The 20398-nt window shown below is 45.3% G+C and overlaps 1 protein-coding gene across 1 annotated transcript in view; it reads left to right on the top strand.

Moving 5' to 3' along the window:
- LOC138246797 (killer cell lectin-like receptor subfamily B member 1B allele A) overlaps positions 1–20398 on the top strand; it is a 204395-nt gene that overhangs the window by 168129 nt on the left and 15868 nt on the right. Inside the window, exon 4 of the mRNA XM_069201559.1 lies at positions 5277–5440. Coding sequence (XP_069057660.1) covers positions 5277–5440 — 164 coding nt within the window. The remainder of the gene's footprint in view (positions 1–5276; positions 5441–20398) is intronic.

Here is a 20398-nt window from a genome sequence, read left to right as displayed (position 1 = left end):
CCTTCACGTCTGAAGAGTTGGAGAAGCTCGTGGATGGGGTCCTCCCCCAGTATGCGTTACTCTACGGTCCTCCAGACCAACAGGTAAGTACACCGGGTGCACATGGAATGGGCTATGCCTGTGTGGAGTGGGGTGGATGTAAGTTGGTGAGGTGGGGGGCGAATGAGGAGTGCAACGCCCAACAGATGAGAGCATGAGAGCATGTGCCATATGGCAGAGTTGGTGGGGGGGTGCCAATCACATCTAACATGCAGGTCATTGATGATTGTTTCCTTCCCACCCTGTACATGTCAAATAGGTCAGCGCCCATCAGAAAGTCGACATTTGGCGTGCCATCGCCAAGGAAGTCCGGAACCTGGGGGTCCACAACAGACGGGGCACCCACTGCTGCAAGAGGTGGGAGGACATCCGCCGCGGGACCAGGAAGACCGCCGAGTCACTGCTGGGGATGGCCTCCCAACCTAGGAGGGGTGCCAGTCGTACCATGACCCCCCTGATGTCCCGGATCCTGGTGGTGGCCTACCCTGATTTGGATGGGCGCTTGAGGACATCACAGCAGACACAAGGGGGTGAGTATCAGCACATTCTCCTATCTTTCTGCGCAGTGGAGGCGTCTGGGTGGGGGAGGAGGGCTGTGGGTGACATTAGGCCAGGGCGCTTTCTGTAGTGTAGTCCTCTCCCTTAGGCATGGCCCCCACCTCTGTAGGGTGACAAGTACAGCTATTGATGGTCTAGCATCACACATGTGCGCGTTTGTCGTCTCTAGATCTGTTGTCCTAGTCAGAAGTACTGAGTAGTGTACCCCGAATGCGCGGCTTAGTGCATGAGGCTCCTGTGTCTGTCCTCTCCTCCAACGGTGTTGACATTGCATGCACTCAACCTGGTCTTCGTTTTTCTCCCCCCACCCTTCTTCTTCAGCTTCTTGTGCATGTGTGCATTAGCATCATCAGGCGGAGGAGATATGGCATCGGAGCACGAGGGAGCTGCAAGTCACAAGGCCCCGGTGGGCCCAGGAACAGACACCGAGGGCACCAGTGATCCGGAGGGCAAGGGGAGCACCACAACGGGGACCGGTGGTGACACCAGCGGCACTGACACGTCCTCGGATGGGAGCTCCCTAGCGGTGGCGGCAACATCCGTGCCCCCCGCCTCTACAGGTACAGCCGCACCAGCCCCGCCCTCCCAGCAGCCACTCAGCCTACGCTCCGTGCCCGTTCGCCCAGGAAGGCGGGCGTCTCCTTCGCCCCAGGCACCTCAGCCCCTGCCCCTGTCACCCCTGCTGCCAACAGTGCGGAGCTCAGTGACCTCCTGAGGACGCTCATTGTTGGGCAGACTACCCTTTTGAATGCCATCCAGGGGGTAGAAAGGGAGGTGCATCGGAGCAATGCCTACCTGGAGGGCATTCATTCGGGTCAGGCTGCCCATCAACGATCGTTCAATTCACTGGCCTCAGCACTGACGGCAGCCATTGTCCCTGTTTCCTGCCTCCCTCTTCTGACTGCCTCCAGCCTGTCTCTGTCTCCTGTTCCTCAGCCTATCCCATACACACCATCTGACCAGCCTGCACACACCTCAACACCCAAGGTCAGCTCATCCAGACACAAGCACCACAGATCCCACAAACACTCACCCAAGCAACACCCAGATGCAGACATTCCAACAGTCACTACCACCTCTGTGTCCCCCTCCTCCTCGTCTCCCTCCTCCCTCCCTGTGGCGTCTACATTCACACCTGCATGCACACCAACATCAGCCAGTGCTTCCATCACCACCTCACCCTCCAGTACAGTCCGCACGCGTGCAGTCACCACCCCCACTGCCATTTACACGTCCCCTGTGTCCTCTCCCACTGTGTCTGTCACCCCCTCTTCCAAGACACACAAACGCAGGCAGCCACCCACCCAACAGCCATCCACCTCACGACAGCCTACAGCACCAGCACCTTCACCCAAAGACAGCACACCTGACTCTCCTACAACCACATCCTCTGCCTCCACTCCCATCACCACTTCTCCTACCCTTTACCTTGGTCCTAAGAAAATTTTCCTTGCTAATCTTAACCTCTTTCCCTCCGATGACCCACCCCCTCCATCTGCAAAGAGTCCCAAGAGCACCTCAGCCATCACCAGCCCAGCTTCGAGTGTCACTGTTGTTCCAGGGTTCTGGAGTCCACCCTTTGCCAGCAGTGACACTTCGATCAGCAGCAAGGACACATCCAGCCCCCCCCCCAGGCAAGAGGACCAGGAAACAAAAGGGCCGCCGTGAGAGGAGTGACACGGCTGCCCCCAAGGAGCAAAGTTCGCCCACTTCACCAGCCACAACATCTAGGGGAGGCAAGGGCCCGAGAGCCACATCTAAGGAGCGAAAGGGCAGCAGGGCGGAGAAGTCAGGCAGCAGGAGCGCGGAGCAGGAGGGCCCCACATGCCCCATCCCAGCTGTAAGGGAGGACACCAAAGGGCCCAGGACTCCGTCACCAAAGGGTCCCGAAACCTCACGATCGGAGGGCGACTGAGCAGGGAGTCCAGCCCAGGTGTGGCTCCCTTGACTTACTGGATGAGCACCGCTGAACAGGGCCCGCCGTGCAGTAGAGCACCGCTGAACAGGGCCCCGCCGTGCAGAAGAGCACCGCTGAACAGGGCCCGCCGTGCAGAAGAGCACCGCTGAACAGGGCCCCGCCGTGCAGAAGAGCACCGCTGAACAGGGCCCGCCGTGCAGAAGAGCACCGCTGAACAGGGCCCGCCGTGCAGAAGAGCACCGCTGAACAGGGCCCGCCGTGCAGAAGAGCACCGCTGAACAGGGCCCCGCCGTGCAGAAGAGCACCGCTGAACAGGGCCCGCCGTGCAGAAGAGCACCGCTGAACAGGGCCCCGCCGTGAAGAAGAGCACCGCTGAACAGAGCCCACCGTGCAGAAGAGCACCGCTGAACAGGGCCCGCCGTGCAGAAGAGCACCGCTGAACAGGGCCCCGCCGTGCAGAAGAGCACCGCTGAACAGGGCCCCGCCGTGCAGAAGAGCACCGCTGAACAGGGCCCGCCGTGCAGAAGAGCACGGCTGAACAGGGCCCCGCCGTGCAGAAGAGCACCGCTGAACAGGGCCCGCCGTGAAGATAGGCACCGCTGAACAGGGCCCCGCCATCTCAAGCACCGCTCCGCTGGGCACCGCCGTCTCAAGCACCGCTCCGCTGGGCACCGCCGTCTCAAGCACCGCTCCGCTGGGCCTTTCATCTCAAGCACCGCTCCGCTGGGCCCTTCCTGTCAAGCACCGCTCCGCTGGGCCCTTCCTGTCAAGCAGCGCTCCGCTGGGCCCTTCCTGTCAAGCACCGCTCCGCTGGGCACCGTCGTCTCAAGCACCGCTCCACTGGGCACCGCCGTCTCAAGCACCGCTCCGCTGGGCACCGCCGTCTCAAGCACCGCTCCGCTGGGCCCTTCATCTCAAGCACCGCTCCGCTGGGCCCTTCCTGTCAAGCACCGCTCCTCTGGGCACCGCCGTCTCAAGCACCGCTCCGCTGGGCACCGCCGTCTCAAGCACCACTCCGCTGGGCCCTTCATCTCAAGCACCGCTCCGTTGGGCCCTTCATCTCAAGCACCGCTCCACTGGGCCCTTCCTGTCAAGCACCGCTCCGCTGGGCACCGCCGTCTCAAGCACCGCTCCGCTGGGCACCGCCGTCTCAAGCACTGTTAACGGTTCACTGTGGCCACCATGCCTTCTCCTTGACCAGTGGAGACTGTAATCCACCTGATGGACTGTGGCTTTGCACTCCCCAGGATGGCACAGTGGGCAGCCCACCCACTGTAGAGACTTGTGAGACTGTGGCTTTGCACTCCCCAGGATGGCACAGTGGGCAGCCCACCCACTGTAGAGACTTGTGAGACTGTGGCTTTGCACTCCCCAGGATGGCACAGTGGGCATGGTGGCCCCTTCGTGGATCTGGCGTCGTGGACTCATGTGGCTGTGGTGCCCCCCCCTTCCCTTCCCCCTGAGGTGCCTGTAGTTTTGTCATCAGATGCCCCTGCAGTGTTCTCTCCAAAGGACTCAGGTCTCCTGTGTGGGCTTTGCCCTTGTGTCGCTACACTTTGGCCCACGGACAATTCGATTTCCTTTTGATGTACTGGACTAATTGGCTCGGATATTTTGCATAGTTGACCTATATTTTTCAGAGCCTATTTTTTTCATAAATTTTTCATCACAATTAAATACTGTCTTTGCATTTTTCCGGGGGGTTTGGGTGGTGTCACTGTGACTTGTTGCTCTGCATTGGTGTGTACATAGTTTGGGAGGGTGGGGGTCGCATATGTGTGTGCTGTAACCTTTCCTCCTCCCCCCTCCCGTGTGTCGTAGGTGCAGTACTCACCGTTGTCTTCTGCGCCGGCGTTCGTACTCGTGGTAGATGAGCAGGTAGACGAGAGCAGGTAGGATGTTTAATTCGGGTTCCATGCTGTCCTCCGTACTCATGGGGTGTGTTTCGGTGAGCGTTTTCCCGTTCGTAGTCTGTTTCTGCCGTGTTTTTATCGGCGGGGCTCCCGCCCCGGAAAAGGTGGCGGATTGGTGAGTTATGATGGTGTGGGCGGTACATTGTCTGCCGCCTGCCTGTTGGCGGTGACCGCCGCGCTGTTTGTCTGTACCGCCGTGGCGGTCGGAGTGTTAATGTGGCGGGCCGTGTTGGCGGTTCCCGCCAGGGTCAGAATTAACTTTTTTGGACCGCCGGCCTGTTGGCGGGTTGGCCGCCGCTTTATCACCGACCGCCAGGGTTAGAATGACCCCCTATGTCTCCTTTTGTTCCACGTTGTGTTGTCTGAAAATCATGCACAAATTCTGATAAATATTGCGATAAATGAAAGCCTGTAATACATTGCAAGCGCCTGTGCTCTGCACTGAGCTAGTGCAGCGGTTCATGATACAGCCCCCTTTTGTTTGTAGGGAATATATTGTTAGTCTCTTCTTTTTGCCAGCCTCAGGAAAACTTTGGGTGTTTGTCTTCACTTTGTAAATGTCAACTTAAAAGCAACATTTGCTATCAGTGCTTAGTTTTAAAGCACTGTAAATAGCACTTTCACAGTATTACAGATATCTGCTTTAGAAGGATGAAAGGCCCGAATCAGACCTTCCAGTAGCCAATTCCGTGGGCCATAAAACAGATACAAATTTCAGTTTTGAGCAGCTAAGTCTGCATATTGAAATAGTAATGAAAGGATGATACTCTTGACTGGGGCATGCTATTCATCTTCTTTAGTCGATATTTGAAGTCCACATAAACCTTTCATTTAATTTCTTCTTTCAGCTGCAGCTCACTGTATACCATCTTGTCCTCTAAACTGGCATCAGCATGGAGAGAAGTGCTATTTTTTCCCAGAAAAACTAGATGAGAAGAGCTGGAGTGTGAGCCATGAAGAATGCACCTCTAGGGACTCCCGGCTGGCGGTGATAGAGGACAATAACGATCTGGTAAGGAATCAGTGATAAAGAAGCACAGAGATGGTAAGATATCAGTGGTACAGGAGCAGGCAGAGCTGGTAAGACTTCAATGATGGAGAAACAGACAGAACCGTTAAGGTATCACTGTTACTAATTCAGATATAGCCAGTAAGGCATCAGTGAGACTGAAGTAGGCAGAGCAGGTAAAGCATTAGTGATACAGAAGCAGACAGAACCAGTAAGGCATCAGTGATGCAGAAGCAGGCAGAGCATGTAAAGCGTTAGTGATACAGGTGCAGGTAGCACTGGTAAGGGGTCAGTTATACCTGGCCTGCATTTATGACAGGACCAAGCAGAACTGGTAAGTTATCCATGATACAGGTGAAGCCAATTGTTTGACTTGGCAGCTTTTGGCGTGTCTCCCCTATCTTTTTGCCTTCTGACCTCCTGTTTTTATGGTATACTGGACTCTGTTTTGCTGGCTTATCGTCTATGCACACTTTACCCTTGCTAATCAGTGCTAAAGTGCAAGTGATCCCTATGTAAATTGTACTGTTGATTGGTTTATCCATGTTTGGCATATTTGCATTACTGGTAAGTCCCTTGTAAGGTGCGCTAGAGATGCCCAGGGCCTGTAAATAAAATGCTACTAGTGGGCCTGCAGCACTGATTGTGCCACCCACATGAGTAGCCCTGTAAATATGGCTCAGACCTGCCACTCCAGTGTCTGTGTGTACAGTTTTAAACTGCCAGTTCGACTTGGCAAGTGTACTCGCTTGCCAGGCCTAAACCTTCCCTTTTTATACATGTAAGGCACCCCTAAGGTAGGCCCTAGGAAGCGTCAGGGACAGGGTGCAGTGTATGTTAAAGGTGGGACTTGCACTGATGTGATTTACATGTCCAAACAGTGAAATACTGCCAAATCCAGGTTTCATTATTGCAAGGCCAATCTCTCTCATATGGTAACATGGTGGCTGCCTTTAAATATTCTTAAAGTGCAGTTTCCGCCTTGAGAGCAGATAAATATGGAGTTTTGGGTCTCTGGACTCAAAATGTAAAAATATACATTTTAGTGAAGTTGGTTTTTAGATTGTTAGTCTGAAAATGTCACTTTTAGAAAGTATGCATTTTTCTTGCTTAAACCATTCTGTGACTCTGCCTGTTTGTGGATTCCCCATCTGGGTCAGTTTGACAGTTTGTCTGTTTGTACATCTCCTCTAGACAGTGACACAAAGGGTGCTGGGGTGTAACCTGCATATCCTGATGAGCCATCTGGGCTAGAGTGGAGGGAAGAGTGGTCACCCACACCTGAAAGGGCTGTGCCTGCCCTAACACAATGCAGTCTCCAACCCCCTGTTGTGTGTCTGGGCCTGGCCTGGGCAAGACAGGATGCTGTAAACAAGAGAGACTGTTTTTTGAAGTTGGGAAACTTCAAAGGCAGAAAGGGGTATAAGTAGTGGACTCAAAACCCCAGACTGCTAGAATCTTTCTGGATCAAGAGGAACCTCTGTCAAGAGGAAGAGGAGTACTGCCCCTTTGCTGTGTTGCTTTGCTGGGTTGGCCTACAGTTGCTGCATCTGCCTCAAAAGAGAGCAAATAGTGAACTTTGCTGTTTATCCTGCTTGAGAAAGTTCTCCAAGGGCTTGGAGTAAAGCTTGCCTCCGGTTGAAAGCCTCGGCGATACCAAAGACTTCAGTCTCATCAGCCTACAGCACTGGGAACTGTGTGTTTTGTGCTATTCAAGAAGAAAATCCACTGCAATGCCACCACACCATAACCTCAGTCCACCCACACCAGCACCAGCGACTCCAGTGTCATCACCTGATGTCCCTGTCTGCACCACAACCTCTGGGCACCGATCGGAGCCTGGCCCACTTCACACTGCCAACTTGGACCTGCAGATGGCGGCGCTTCAGCAATGACAACGACGCTGCCTGCACAGTGGCCTGGTGACACCGCACGTCGCACCGCCCCACTTCACACCTCAGCCCTGGTTCCACTGACGCTGCTGGATGCCGTCACTGAGCCACTGCCTGCACCATGACCTGTGCGCACTGCACGTCTCATCATCCCGCTTTGCACCGCAGCCCTGACACGAGCCACGCCAGCGCTCCTGACTTCATCATCCTCCCGGTATTGATATGCAATGCGTGTGACTCCTAGGGCCCTGCGACCCCTGCACCGACCTCTGGAACCGATGCCTGCAATGCCAGTGATACCGCACTCGATCTCATCATGAGGATCACAATGCCTTGCATTTCCAAGGTACTGTTTACGGGTCTTCCCGACACGGTCGCTGGCCCACGACACTGCAGCCCACCTGAACTGTTGTTTTTGTTGATCACGTCACCGTGATAGCCCCAGGTGGAGCTATCGACTTCAAGGAAGTGTGCTTTTAAGTAACTTGCAGAATTCATATATGTATTACTGCATGTTGGATTTTTATCGTATTTGGTCTTGTTTTATGTAGATACATATTGGCTATTTTTCTAAAACTGGTGTGGTGTCCTTTGTAGTGTTTTCACTGTGTTACTGTGTGTTATGTGCAAATGCTTCATACATTGCTTTTGAGATAAGCCTGACTGCTCGTGCCAATCTACCAAGGGGGTGAGCAGGCGGTTCTCTGAGCTGGGTATCTCCCTTATCCTGACTAGAGTGAGGGTCCCTACTTGGACAGGGTGCAAACGGACTGCCAACTAGAGACCCCATTTCTAACACTAATATATTATTCATTTCATTTTCTAAACAGCTTATTTTCAGCCCAAGAGTTTTGCTGCACATAGCACCCCAGCTGGAGTGCAGCCATTTGAAAACAATACTGTCAATTAAACATTTTTTAATGAACATTAGATATTACAAATCACAACAATGAAGTGTGGGTACACAGTAGAACATAAATTAAAAGGTTAGAAATCACCCAAAGAGTGAGAGTATAGGATGGTGACACCAGTGAAAACAACAAGAGAAGGCAGATGAACAGAGAGGAGGAAGGTGGAATTTCCTAACCATGGGTGCATTACCCGAGAAGGAATTTTTTATTCTGTGTGTATACTTTAATCCAGGAATCTCACAGATTTTTTCTGCCAGAAATCTAAAGCTTCTGTGATAGGCAATCTTGGGTTTTCAGGTAAGCTTCTTGCCACTGTATGAAAAATCCCTTAGGGTGGTGGTGCTAGGCGAGGTTTTAGTGACCTAGCAGGTAAGTTAGTAGGTCTTCAATTATATAGCTATGACAGAGCAAGCTAAATATAAGCCATAAAAGAAAAGCTAGGGCTGGTACAAAATCATTGATACTGGGTTTACATTGATGGCACAGAGCTAGGTAGAAATGCTTCTGTTAAAATTACTTTTAGGCTCACATTCTCTCTTATTTAACATAGAAAGTAATATAGAATAAGAATATTTCTGAGGTTTTAATGACATAATGTGAATCATCACTGTCAGTGTATGTGTGTTACTGCCCATCATTAATGCTAACAACCTGTGACTAGCTGAACAAACTAAAGTCAAACAACACAACAGAAATTGTTACAAATCACACACCCTTTGACCACAGCATCAACATCTTTATCCATAGATAGCCACCAATAATTCTCCCTTAACCTTCTTTTCGTCATAGTCGCTCCAAAATGTCTATCATGTGCCGAATTTATCAAACCAGAACGAATTCCATGCGGAGGGATACACCTCTCACCCCTCAAGAGTATCTGATCTTCTATTGAAATTTCATCTGCAACTTTACAAAACGGTTGTAACGGTAAAGCAACATTCTTTTCTTTCGGCTATCCATTGGTCACAAATTCCTTAACTTGGGCCAACACCGGATCATTTAGAAACGCCACCTCCCAATCAGTTTTGTTATAGGCCTTGGACACTGGAAGATCCACACTGGCAACAAAACAATCCTCTCTATCATCCTCAGAACCAAAATCATCCAACCCCTCAGTAGGTAATCTAGAGAGGAAATCAGCTCTTACATTGACTTTTCCAGGTAAAAACGTAACCTCTATGTCATACTGCAACAATTTAGTCATGAGTCGAGCAATACGCGGGGTAGTATAATTGGTTCTATCACCCCTGAGAATGTAAAGCAGCGGTTTATGATCCGTCACAATAACAAACCTTCTACCCCACACATAACTTCTGAACTTTTCGCTTGCCCAGACACCCGCCAACAACTCTTTTTCTATTACCGAGTAATTCAACTCTGCTTCTCTCAACACTCTAGAAGCATAACTGATTGTAGCTTCACCTTGTTCAGTATCCTGGACTAGAACAGCACCCAACCCATACTTGCTGGCATCAACCAATATTTTACACGTTAATAAGGGATCGTATGGACGTAGAGCTTTGGCATTGGTCATTTCAGATTTCACCAACTCAAACGTCTCACGACATTCCTTGTCCCACACGAATGCAACACTGTTCTTCAACATATTAGACAAACATTTCATCCTGGAGGCATAATCAGGAATAAACCTGGAATAAAACTCACATAATCCTACAAAAGAGCGAAGCTCCTCCTTTTTCTTTGGGGAAGGACATTTACAAACGGCATCAACTAACCCGGGTCTCGGTTTAACACCCCCGACGAAACCACGTGCCCCAAAAACTCAATCTCCTTCTTCCAAAATTCACACTTGCCGTCTTTTACAACCACCCCATTCTCCTCAAACACCTGTAAGACTAGTTTTAGCACTGTGTCGTGTTCCGTTAATTGTTTTGCAAAAATAAGTACATCATCCTGGAACACCAGGACACCTTCAACTTCCCTCAGCAATTGTGACATGATGCACTGGAAAACTGAGGCTGCTCCAGCATGCCCAAAGGCATCCTGCGAAATTGGAAAGTACTAAAAGGCGTGTTGAAAGCCGTATAATGTCTAGAGTCTTCTTCAAGGACAACTTGGTGATATGCCGAGGCCAAGTCAATTTTGGAAAACCACAACGCACCACTGAGTTTCTCTAACAAATCATTAATTCTGGGTAAAGGAAAAGAGTCAACCCAAATCTCCTTGTTCATACTCCTTAAGTCAACACATAAGCGCATCTCGCCACTGCGTTTGCGAGCAACAACAATTGGGGACAACCACAAGCTAGACTCAATCGGCTCAATTACCCCAGACGAGTGTAATTTTTCCAACTCCAACTTAAGGTCCTCCCTCAAGCCGAAAGGGATCGCTCTCAATTTGTGCTTAATGGGAATGGCGCCTTCTTTAACTTTGATTCTATGTTTGAAACCTTTGATACGTCCTAACTTTTTTCCCAAACACACTAGGGAACATCATATGGAGGATTTTCAGATTCAAACCACTATAGTCTTTAACTACCATCACCTGCTCGCTGGTACCGGGTCTCAGCACCATACCAAAGAGGCCTTGATGAAACCAACCTAAAATGTTGAGACCCTTGACTGCAACATACACTTTTTCCCGGATCTTGCGCCCCTTGAATTACAAAACATCTTCAATGAAACCTTTCAGTTCTATCCTCCTACCTTCAGAGGAAACCGGAGCTCTATCGGGTGGGAACAGTTTCCTGGAACCCCATGTTTTCCTAAACAAGTCTAGAGTTATCATGGTGATACGTGCACCAGAGTCCACAAGCAGATGGAGAATTTTGCCACCCACATAAATATCCACGTAAGGATCCACATACTCCTCAGGATTCCCTGATAGAGCTTGTTCATCTGTGACCTCTACAATCATATCACAGAACTCATTCTCCAAATATTGGTTTGATACCTCACTGGTTTCAGACACACTGTTAACCTTGACATTCTTGTTCCCAGCACTCTGACATACCCTAGCAAAGTGACCTATGCGGCTGCATTTGTGACACACCACATTCTTAGCAGGACAACCCTTAGAATCTTTTGCATGTGGAAAATTTCCACATCTGAAACAAATATTGCTCCGTTTGAAAAATTGATTGTTGACAGGCTTTTGTTCTTTGCGTGTAGAGACAACGTTGAAATTAGCTTTCTCATCTTCTTTGCGTTGAGCCGAAAGTTCTTTAAGAGATGATTGTGCCAGTTCAATGCTCTTGGCCTGCTTGATCACATCTTCAAGTGAAGGATCCCCCATTGTAAGTAGTCTTTGCTGGATGTGTTTGTCACAACAATTCCCTATGAGCTGGTCCCTGACCAGCTGATCATGGAATGCGCCAAATTGAGATTGTGCACACAATTTACGAAGAGCACTCACAAACTCATCAATAGATTCACTTTGTAACTGGACCCTCTTGAAGAACTTGTGGCGTAGTACAACGAGACTCAGCTGTTTGTCAAATCTCAGAACGAGTTTTTTTACTGTTTCTTCATCCAATTCTTTGCCATCCACTGCCTCGACCTCAGGAAGATGTTTCAACGTCTCTCGCCCTTCAAATCCTAGTGAATGTAATAATAGAAACTTTTTCCTCTTGGGTCTGTAACGTGATGCTCCAATAGCCCCTAAATATGTTTCAAATGCATCAAACCATTGAGGTGTCTCTAAAAATGGTCGAGAAGCAGAGACAATTTGCATAATGTCTTCTTTATTATTAGCAACTTGACAGAGTCAATTGGAGGCAAAATTATGGACAGAAAAATACTGCTGTTGTCCAGGAACAGCCGTAACATGGCTTGTAGTATTTTTTATTTATTTTTTATTATTAGAAACTTGACAGAGTCAATTGGAGGCAAAATTATGGACAGAAAAATACTGCCTTTGTCCAGGAACAGCCGTAACAAGGCCTGTAGTAATTCTTTTTTTTTTTTAAACAAATAGAGCTGTCACAATCTTTTAAGTCCTACATTTTGAGTGCTTCTGTGATTAATAGAGTTAATCAAGTGCAACCGTGAACATACGGCTACAGTGATGTGTGTTTCTCCATTGAAGGCTTCTCCGCTCATCTAGGTTGCTAGGATACCTTGAAAACAATTCGCCCGTTCGGAGCGAGGAGAGAGAATGCTCGCGCACACTCTGCTCGCGCTTGGTCACGTGACGCAAAACAGCCTTCACACGGGTCACACTAAGTGTGAGAAACGCGTGCACCTTGCTTTAGTTGAAAGCCGCCACAAAACTTCCTCACGGGTGTCAATGGAAACAAAGAATGTGGCTGAAGATAAAGCCGCGTCCAAAACTCACCCCGTAGGATTACGAAGTCTCCGAGATTCGTGCCGCTGCTGCCCTTGAAATGTGTTCTGTGGCTCTGCGTAAGTTCCGAGGTGGTTCCACTCTTCTAGACCGCTCGTCGCCAAAATTACGTTGTGACCCGTAAACACAGCCAGGCGAGGTAAGAATAACTTTATGTTTATTTGGAGATAAACAAGGAGCCACCTTCGAAGAGTCTCGCTAGCACATTCTCAACCGCCGCTCTCCCAGCCCCAACTTCATTCCACATTCCATCTCTCGAAGCACACATTCCACATTACGACCCGAGCCCCGAATTCCACATTCCAATTACTCAATATACAACACATTGTTGGTGTTTTTTTATATTCAACGCTTCAAAGCCTTTGAGCCTTAATGCTTTTCGGGGCAGGCACTTCTTCAGTGGGTATATTATGGACTGTTTCACACTATGTACATTTTGATTGGTGCCAAACTACTGACTTGCAACACCAGATAATTTTTCATATAACTTTATATTTTAAGAAACATCAAAGCATTGTTTTATAATTTAACTATAATATCTTAATTTAAATTATATTAGAAAGAGATTATATATTATATAAATAATGTCATTTAAATTAGTTATAAAAAATGTGTATATGTTACTTAAATTAAATGTGCTTTATCTAATACATTTCTACATATATGTGTATGTAAGTACATAGAAGAGCACAGAGTGTTTACAATATTCGATTCATGTTAATCCATATTGATCCAACTATGGGATTTATTGTAAGCCTCCCATATTTGTTAACAGTCAACGTACAGGGATGCAAAAAATCCCTTCAACTGGGTCTCTTGTGATATCATGGTGACCATTACCTATTAACACAGTCCTTCCTTGTAGTCCTTGGCCCATCAAACACTAGAGCATTAACTTATCAACATTGTGACTCATTTTAGCCACCACTTTTTGACACAATTGTAATTAGAAACTCTATAGTCTTGAGTGGTAGGTCACATCCCATGCATTAAAATATAATCAGTGACATTCTTCATTGGAAGATTTCCTTTCTTTTCAAGTTACAACACATTCAGACCAGCACGAATCGTCTTACACCAATCTACACCATACACAATGTTTTTCTTTTGCAATTTCCAAATACGTTCTGACCCTACTATATGAAAATAGTACATCATTCAAAGATTATATGTGTGCATGGTATCCAAAGTAATGAAGAACTAAAGCATTTTTCACATATGTATTATTAATTCAATCATATCTAGTCAGTAATAACGAGGAGGGAAAGATTGTGCTCATACCCAGTTCGCATTAGTGACCAGAGAGGGGTAAAATATTCTAAGTGGTGAAACCTAATCAGTTATAATAGAGCAATATTAATTATCCTCATAATTCATTCAGTTATTGCACAACCAAAGAGACCATTAAGTGGTCAATAGTCTTCATAACTTATTAAGTGCTAAGATGTACAAGTAAAAAATTGTTGTATTTCATATATCCTAATATCATTACATTGTAACTCTCTTTCTAAACCAAGGCACATAATTTAGATGATTACAATACTAATAAGTATCTACAAAATGACAAATACATATATACCACATATGCCAATGACTTTTCAACAAAACTCTTTTACCAAGCAAAGGTGCAGCATAGTAGCACAAGTATAATGCTCATAAACTGACAAATGCCAAAAGGAATGTTTCTGTTTTACAAGCAATTACTGTATTTTCCCTGTATAGAAGGTTCACATATAAACAGGAAAATCCAACAATCAGGAAACTACAACAATCATCCTCAGGGGACTGCACAAAATATATTGCTTATTTGAAGGCCATTTCTATATATCCCTTAGGGTAAAGTGCACATGTTTATGTCAAAGGAGCCATTCAACTTATCTTCCTTAAGAAAAAGTGCAACATGCTCCAATATTATTTCAACAGATAATGTGTTATACGCTCTAATTCTATTCCTACTACCAGAAGGGCACCAAAAGGAAATAGTATCAATTGATTAGATATCATATTACCAGAGAACATATTCAAATATACATTCATCCTTAAATGCAAAGTGCAGTGTGTGTGTTTACAGTTCATATGACCCAGAAGAATTGTAACACCAACCTTATTGAAATTATTGAACATGATAAAAGAGACGAGGACTTATGGGGCACATCTGAGGGCACAAATCAGTACTAATGTTCTAAATATATTTATAAACTATGAATGCACATATAGTTCTGCATCAATATTGTGTCCCCATGGAGCTTCTGCGTCCAAAGTAAGTATCAGTCTGGACTCCTCTTTTCTTAATTCCTCATCCCTATCACCTCTGCATAGGTGGGTTTTAATGTTTGTGATCCCATAGTATGATGAACCGTCCATGATATTGTTCAAAGGTAAATCCTTTCCCTATTCTTGATGGCTCACATGTGCTGGAGGATCCTGATCCTCAATTTCATAACTATACTTCAACAACATTCCAGTGCATACACAACATATTCGGTATTACAGGTAATTCTATCTAGAATCGTGATAGTGCGGCCCTCAAATGTTCTGTAGAATTTCTGGTTCAATCCATGTTGACAGGCCTTATAGGAGTTGCATTTGACAAAGCCCTCTGTATCTACTACTAGCCAATCCTTCTCCTGTAGTGGATCAAAAAACCCTTGTATCAGGATATCATCCATAGCTTTACTCAAAGCTATTTGCAGGCCAGAGCCAATGAACTCCTTCAAATGTTCATCTTTCTCTAGTATATGCCAGTTCTTTTATAAGATGCCCTTTATGTTGGATTGAGCTAGGTTAAATTCTTAAGCGAGTCTGTGTATCTGCTCATCTTTCTGGTCAGGTCTCCTGTCTTGTAGCTAAAGTAAGGAATCTCTTTATATTTTAGAAGCCCTTTCACTGGCATTTTCCAGAATAGACAATGGGTATCCTTGTTGGATAAATCTCTCAATAATCCTCTTCACCTAATTTCCAATTTCATGCTCTCTTGAGCATATTCTTCTTGCTCTCAACATTTGTCCATTTTAGCACACTTGGGTGACCACTATATGCAAGTAGAATTGAGTTGGTAGATGTAGCTTTTATGTGAATTGCCGTTATTAATTGTCTTTGGCAACACTTAACTCAATATCCAAGAAATTACAGTGTGCCCGACTGTGCATTGTGGTGAACCAGATGTTCGAACTGTTGAGTAAGGCTTCTGGGCGAAAGTATTCAGTTCTAATTCCTCTCCTTCACATAGGAGGAATAAGTCATCAATAAAGTGTGTACATAAATCATGATTCTACATTTACTGATCACACCCCTCATCCCAGGCTACCTCCTTCTCCCACTACGCCATGAACTAATTTACATAAGTGGGAGTGAAGGAGGTACTCATCGCATTTCCCTATTGTTGTAGGTAGTCCTTATTGTTGAAAACACATTGTGGGTGAGGCAAAAGTGCAGAATATCCATCATTATTTGTGTGTGCTCCCCATGTTCAATCGGCCTAACCCTCAAAAGTATTCACACTCTGATAATCCGTCATCATGATTAATTGAGGTTTATAATGACATAGCGTCAATGGTCCATCAATACAATATTATCCCTTTTTTTGATGGTTTAATGATCATAGAGTTGTTCTTTTTTGGGGTCATGATGTCCAATTCTTCTGTGTGAAGTTCCCTTTGTCCCTTCTGTTAAGCCACTTTTTCCTTAAGTTTAAATCATCTACTATAAACTCACTGAATACATAATGTTTATTGCTTGTTGGCAGTGGGGGACAGAATGTGGTCTGAGGCTGCATCCACTTTGTGCCAGTACATCAGTAATAAATACCATCTCATGTAGGGTTAAGATGTTAATAGTTATCTCCTCAGGGTCCTGTCTGATTTCCTCCGTCAATCCATTTTCTAATTCTGGTTCACATTGAGGTGATGCTTCACTATTCAATGGCCTTTCCTCTGCAATGGGCAGTTGCATTGTGTCCATATCAGGGCTTTCTGATACTTCACTGTTTATTTCATGGATTTCCATCAGCTCAGGAATATCCCCTATTTTAAATGAGAATGAAATTACAGGCGTTAATGTAACAGTCACTGAAGATTTAATAGGTGTTGGGCAAGGTATTAACATCTATGACTATACATCCGCAGTTTGTAATCCAAAAGTCAAAATTTGTACCAGATACTGCAATAGATGCAATTGATACCTTTGGTGATCTAGTGACTCAGGAATTTAAACATCTCTTTACCAGCATGAATAGGAGACAATCTTCCAACTACAATCAGGAAAGCTATTATAAATTGATGAATAAATGTAAGTCGCAAACCAATTGTGTAATCAGAAACTCTGACAAAGGGTAAAATCTGGTATTGTGGTCTAAAAAACAATATGTGGCAGAAGCTTATAAATAACTGAATAATGAACAATGGTACGTTAGAGTCTCTGTGGCAGCAATAAAACAAATATTTGCTGAGTATAATCAAGAAATGTTGGATTGGCGAGACCAAGGATTAATTTTATATGAGAAATACCAGGTCCTGAAAATAGATCATCCTTTATTTAATACCAGAATTGCCCAAGGATGGAAATAACCCACCAGGGCACTCTATTATAGCAGCCTGTGACAATACGTTTGAAAATACATCAAAATATGTTGAAGGACTACGTTAAAACTCTGCAATCTTACATTCAGGGCATGGGACATTTTCTTAAAAAGAAATATATGATTTACCATGGGAAAAAGATAACCTCCTGATGACTATTGATGTAAAGCTCTTTACACAAGCATACTGCATGCTGATGGGTTGAAGGACATACAACATTTCCCAAATGCTAGACCTGTCAATTAGTGGAAAAATACTCAGGTGCTATAAAGGATGATCCAGAGGTGCTTAGAGGCAGCGTGTTTCCTTTCAACAATGAGTTATTCCATCAGATTCGTGGGACAGCGATGGGCATCTGCTTTGCCACCAGCTATGCAAATTTGCACGTGGGCTGGTGGGAAGAGCAGGTGATCCAAGCAGAAAACCATCAAAATTGGTATGACCATATGGAACATTGAAACAGATAGTTAGATAACCTCTTTTTTTTTTTGGAAAGGCAGAAAAGAAAGTGCCAAGAAAATTCTATACAAAATTGAAAATAAGGACTTTAATCTACACTTTAAGAACACTATACATACAGAAGAGATTAATCTTTTGGACCTCACAGTTTACGTCAAAAAGAACAAACTGGAAATGAAATCATATAGAAAGTCCATTGCACGGAACACCTTATCACGTGCATTCAGTTTCCATCCATGTCAGTTAATTAATAGTATCCCCTATGGGGAAAGCTTAAGAGTAAAATGAAACTGTAATGATATTGTCTCTAAAGCCCAGGCTCTTGAACATCTGTCTAGGAAATTTTTGATCAGAGGCTATCCCATAAGTTGTGTAAAGACAGCACAAACAAAAGTGAAATCCAAGGCCAGAGAACTATTGTTCTTTGGGAATGAAGGGACCAAAAGGCATAAAGCAATAGATCCGCATTTTAGGCTAATAACCTTCAGCAAGCAGAAAGGAATAGTGAGGTCTATATTACACAAGCACTTGTGTCTTATTAAAAACAACCCACTAATATGGAAGGAAGCCCCCAGTAAACCTGGAATAACCTTTAGAAGGGCAAGAGCCATGAGAGTAGAGCTAGCAAAAAGCAGCCCTGCGATCATAACAACGAAAAACAAAACTTGGGTAAACCACATATCATGATTTAGGAAATGCAGCAAATGTAAAGCCTGCAGACATGGCAAAAACATGAGAAGTATGGATGGAAACAGGGGTGAGGAGTGAGAAGTAGGAGTGATGGAAAAGAAGTAGGGATGATGGAAGAGGAGTAGGGATGAGAAGCAGGGATGAGAAGTAAGGGTGATGGATGAAAAGCAGGGATGATGGAATAGAAGCAGGGATAATGGATGAAAAGTAGGGAAGATGTATGATTGATGAGAAGTAGGGATGATGGAAGAGAATCAGGAATGCTGGATGGGAAGTAGGGATGATGTATGATGGATGAGAAGTAGGGATGATGGACGAGAAGCAGGGATGAGGAGTGAGGAGCGAGGATGTCCTAAAATGGAAGCTATACGCTTATGTTACTGTGGGTCCGGTATTGTAGCAATGAAGCAGTTTTAATGGCACTGTAAATCTCCTTATATAGCCACCAGATTTCAGGCAACAATAAAAGCGCCAAGATATCTCTGGTCATTAATGTACCTGCTGAAGAGAGATCAGGGTTTTGTCTAGTGGCAGTTTTAACTCATCTAAGGTAGCATAGAGGGTGACATTGCCTGCTGCAACAACATGTACTGTGCAGATTACATAAAAGTATTTTATGAGACCCTTTTTTTGCTGTGCAGTTCATAAGTCACAATCATAATGTAGCACAGTGAGCTATATACTGCTGCCCACGAGCTGCATGCAAACTGCATGGTATATGTTAAAATGTTATGTTTTTTTCTCAGTCTTCCATTGTCCAAATGTTGCTAAAAAAGTGTTTTTATGGCAGAAATAAATTGTTATTAGTAAGCTAACCTTAACCCAGGTGTTTCATTCTGAATCCTGAGTTTTTGCAACCTGTTACCAAGCACTCTTAAAAAATGCCTACCAGTAGGGATGAAATGAATCTCACACCTACTAGTCCCCTTTGCCTTGTATAACAATTTCTACATGTACACATGTATGATTCATTGTATCTGTATGTGTGTGTGATGTAAAGTGTTCCAACACCCTACAAAGGAAAGAGAGGCACTGTGAAACAAATGAAATACATGTGTGAGAGGTGCTCTGGAGAGATGAGAGGCCCTGTTAGGGGGTGATGGTGAGAGAATAATTGAAGAGCCCCAATAAAGATTGATATTCTGGTGCTATTTATTATGCTTTAACTACTAATACAATTGAATATATCATGAAAAATATATTGTAAAATGCACTCTTTTTGCTATTGTTTTCCAAATTGTCATTATCGGGAGATCATCACCCTCCCCAAAGCCCCATTGTAGAGTCATGCCTGCTTGCTATGCACACTTTGGGCCCTGGTCTGACAAAATGTGCCAGGGCTGCTCTGGGTTACCAGTCCGGCCCATGTGGTAACCCATTTCCAAAGGGGTCATGATGCTTTGGAACGCCATCCCCTTTCTGGATGTTGGAAAAAGTGTGTTTGGGAATAAGCAGTAGTCCAGAGGACCACTGGCAATTCTCAAACACATTTTAAAATTATATTTTTTAAAACAAATAACAATCTCATTTCCTTTAAGAAAAAAAATCTGCATATAAAAAAAGTTTATTTAGAGGCAGTCAAAGGCATGGTAGTCTAGACATTGAAGGCCATCATCTCTGTGATGCACTCCAAACTGAGTTGTAGTTTGCAATCTGTCTTATGCACAGTATTAAGATTGTGACACACTCTGAATCCTTATTGTGTAGATGAACTGCCTGTCTATTGGTTGGTTTACAAAAACAGATTTCATTTGCAAAATGTAAGGGGTAGAGTAAAGAGCCCCTAGCGCCTTCTTTCGACACATTAGCGTCATTTCTTTTAAGCTAATGTGGCCCAACAAGGCCAAAATCGCCACGCCAAATGTACAATGCATTGCGCCACTTTGTAACCCTTTGCACTACATAATCCCTGCACCAGGCATAATGTATGCAAAGGGGGCGTTTCCCCATTATGGGGGCCGAAAAAGTGGCACAAAGAAATCTTAGAGATTCCTTTATGCCATTCTTTTTTGCACTTTCAGAGCTCACTCATTCAGGCATTAAAAGGAGGTACACCATTGTTTACAATGGGCCTAAATGGGCTTTGCAAGATTAGCGTGAACATTTTTAAGGCTAATCCTGCAAACC

The sequence above is a fragment of the Pleurodeles waltl genome, chromosome 7 (genome assembly GCF_031143425.1).
Source record: "Pleurodeles waltl isolate 20211129_DDA chromosome 7, aPleWal1.hap1.20221129, whole genome shotgun sequence".
NCBI classification, from domain to species: Eukaryota; Metazoa; Chordata; class Amphibia; order Caudata; family Salamandridae; genus Pleurodeles; species Pleurodeles waltl.
The sequence above is the reverse complement of the archived record's forward strand: the minus strand, read 5'-3'. Positions and strand labels throughout refer to the sequence as shown.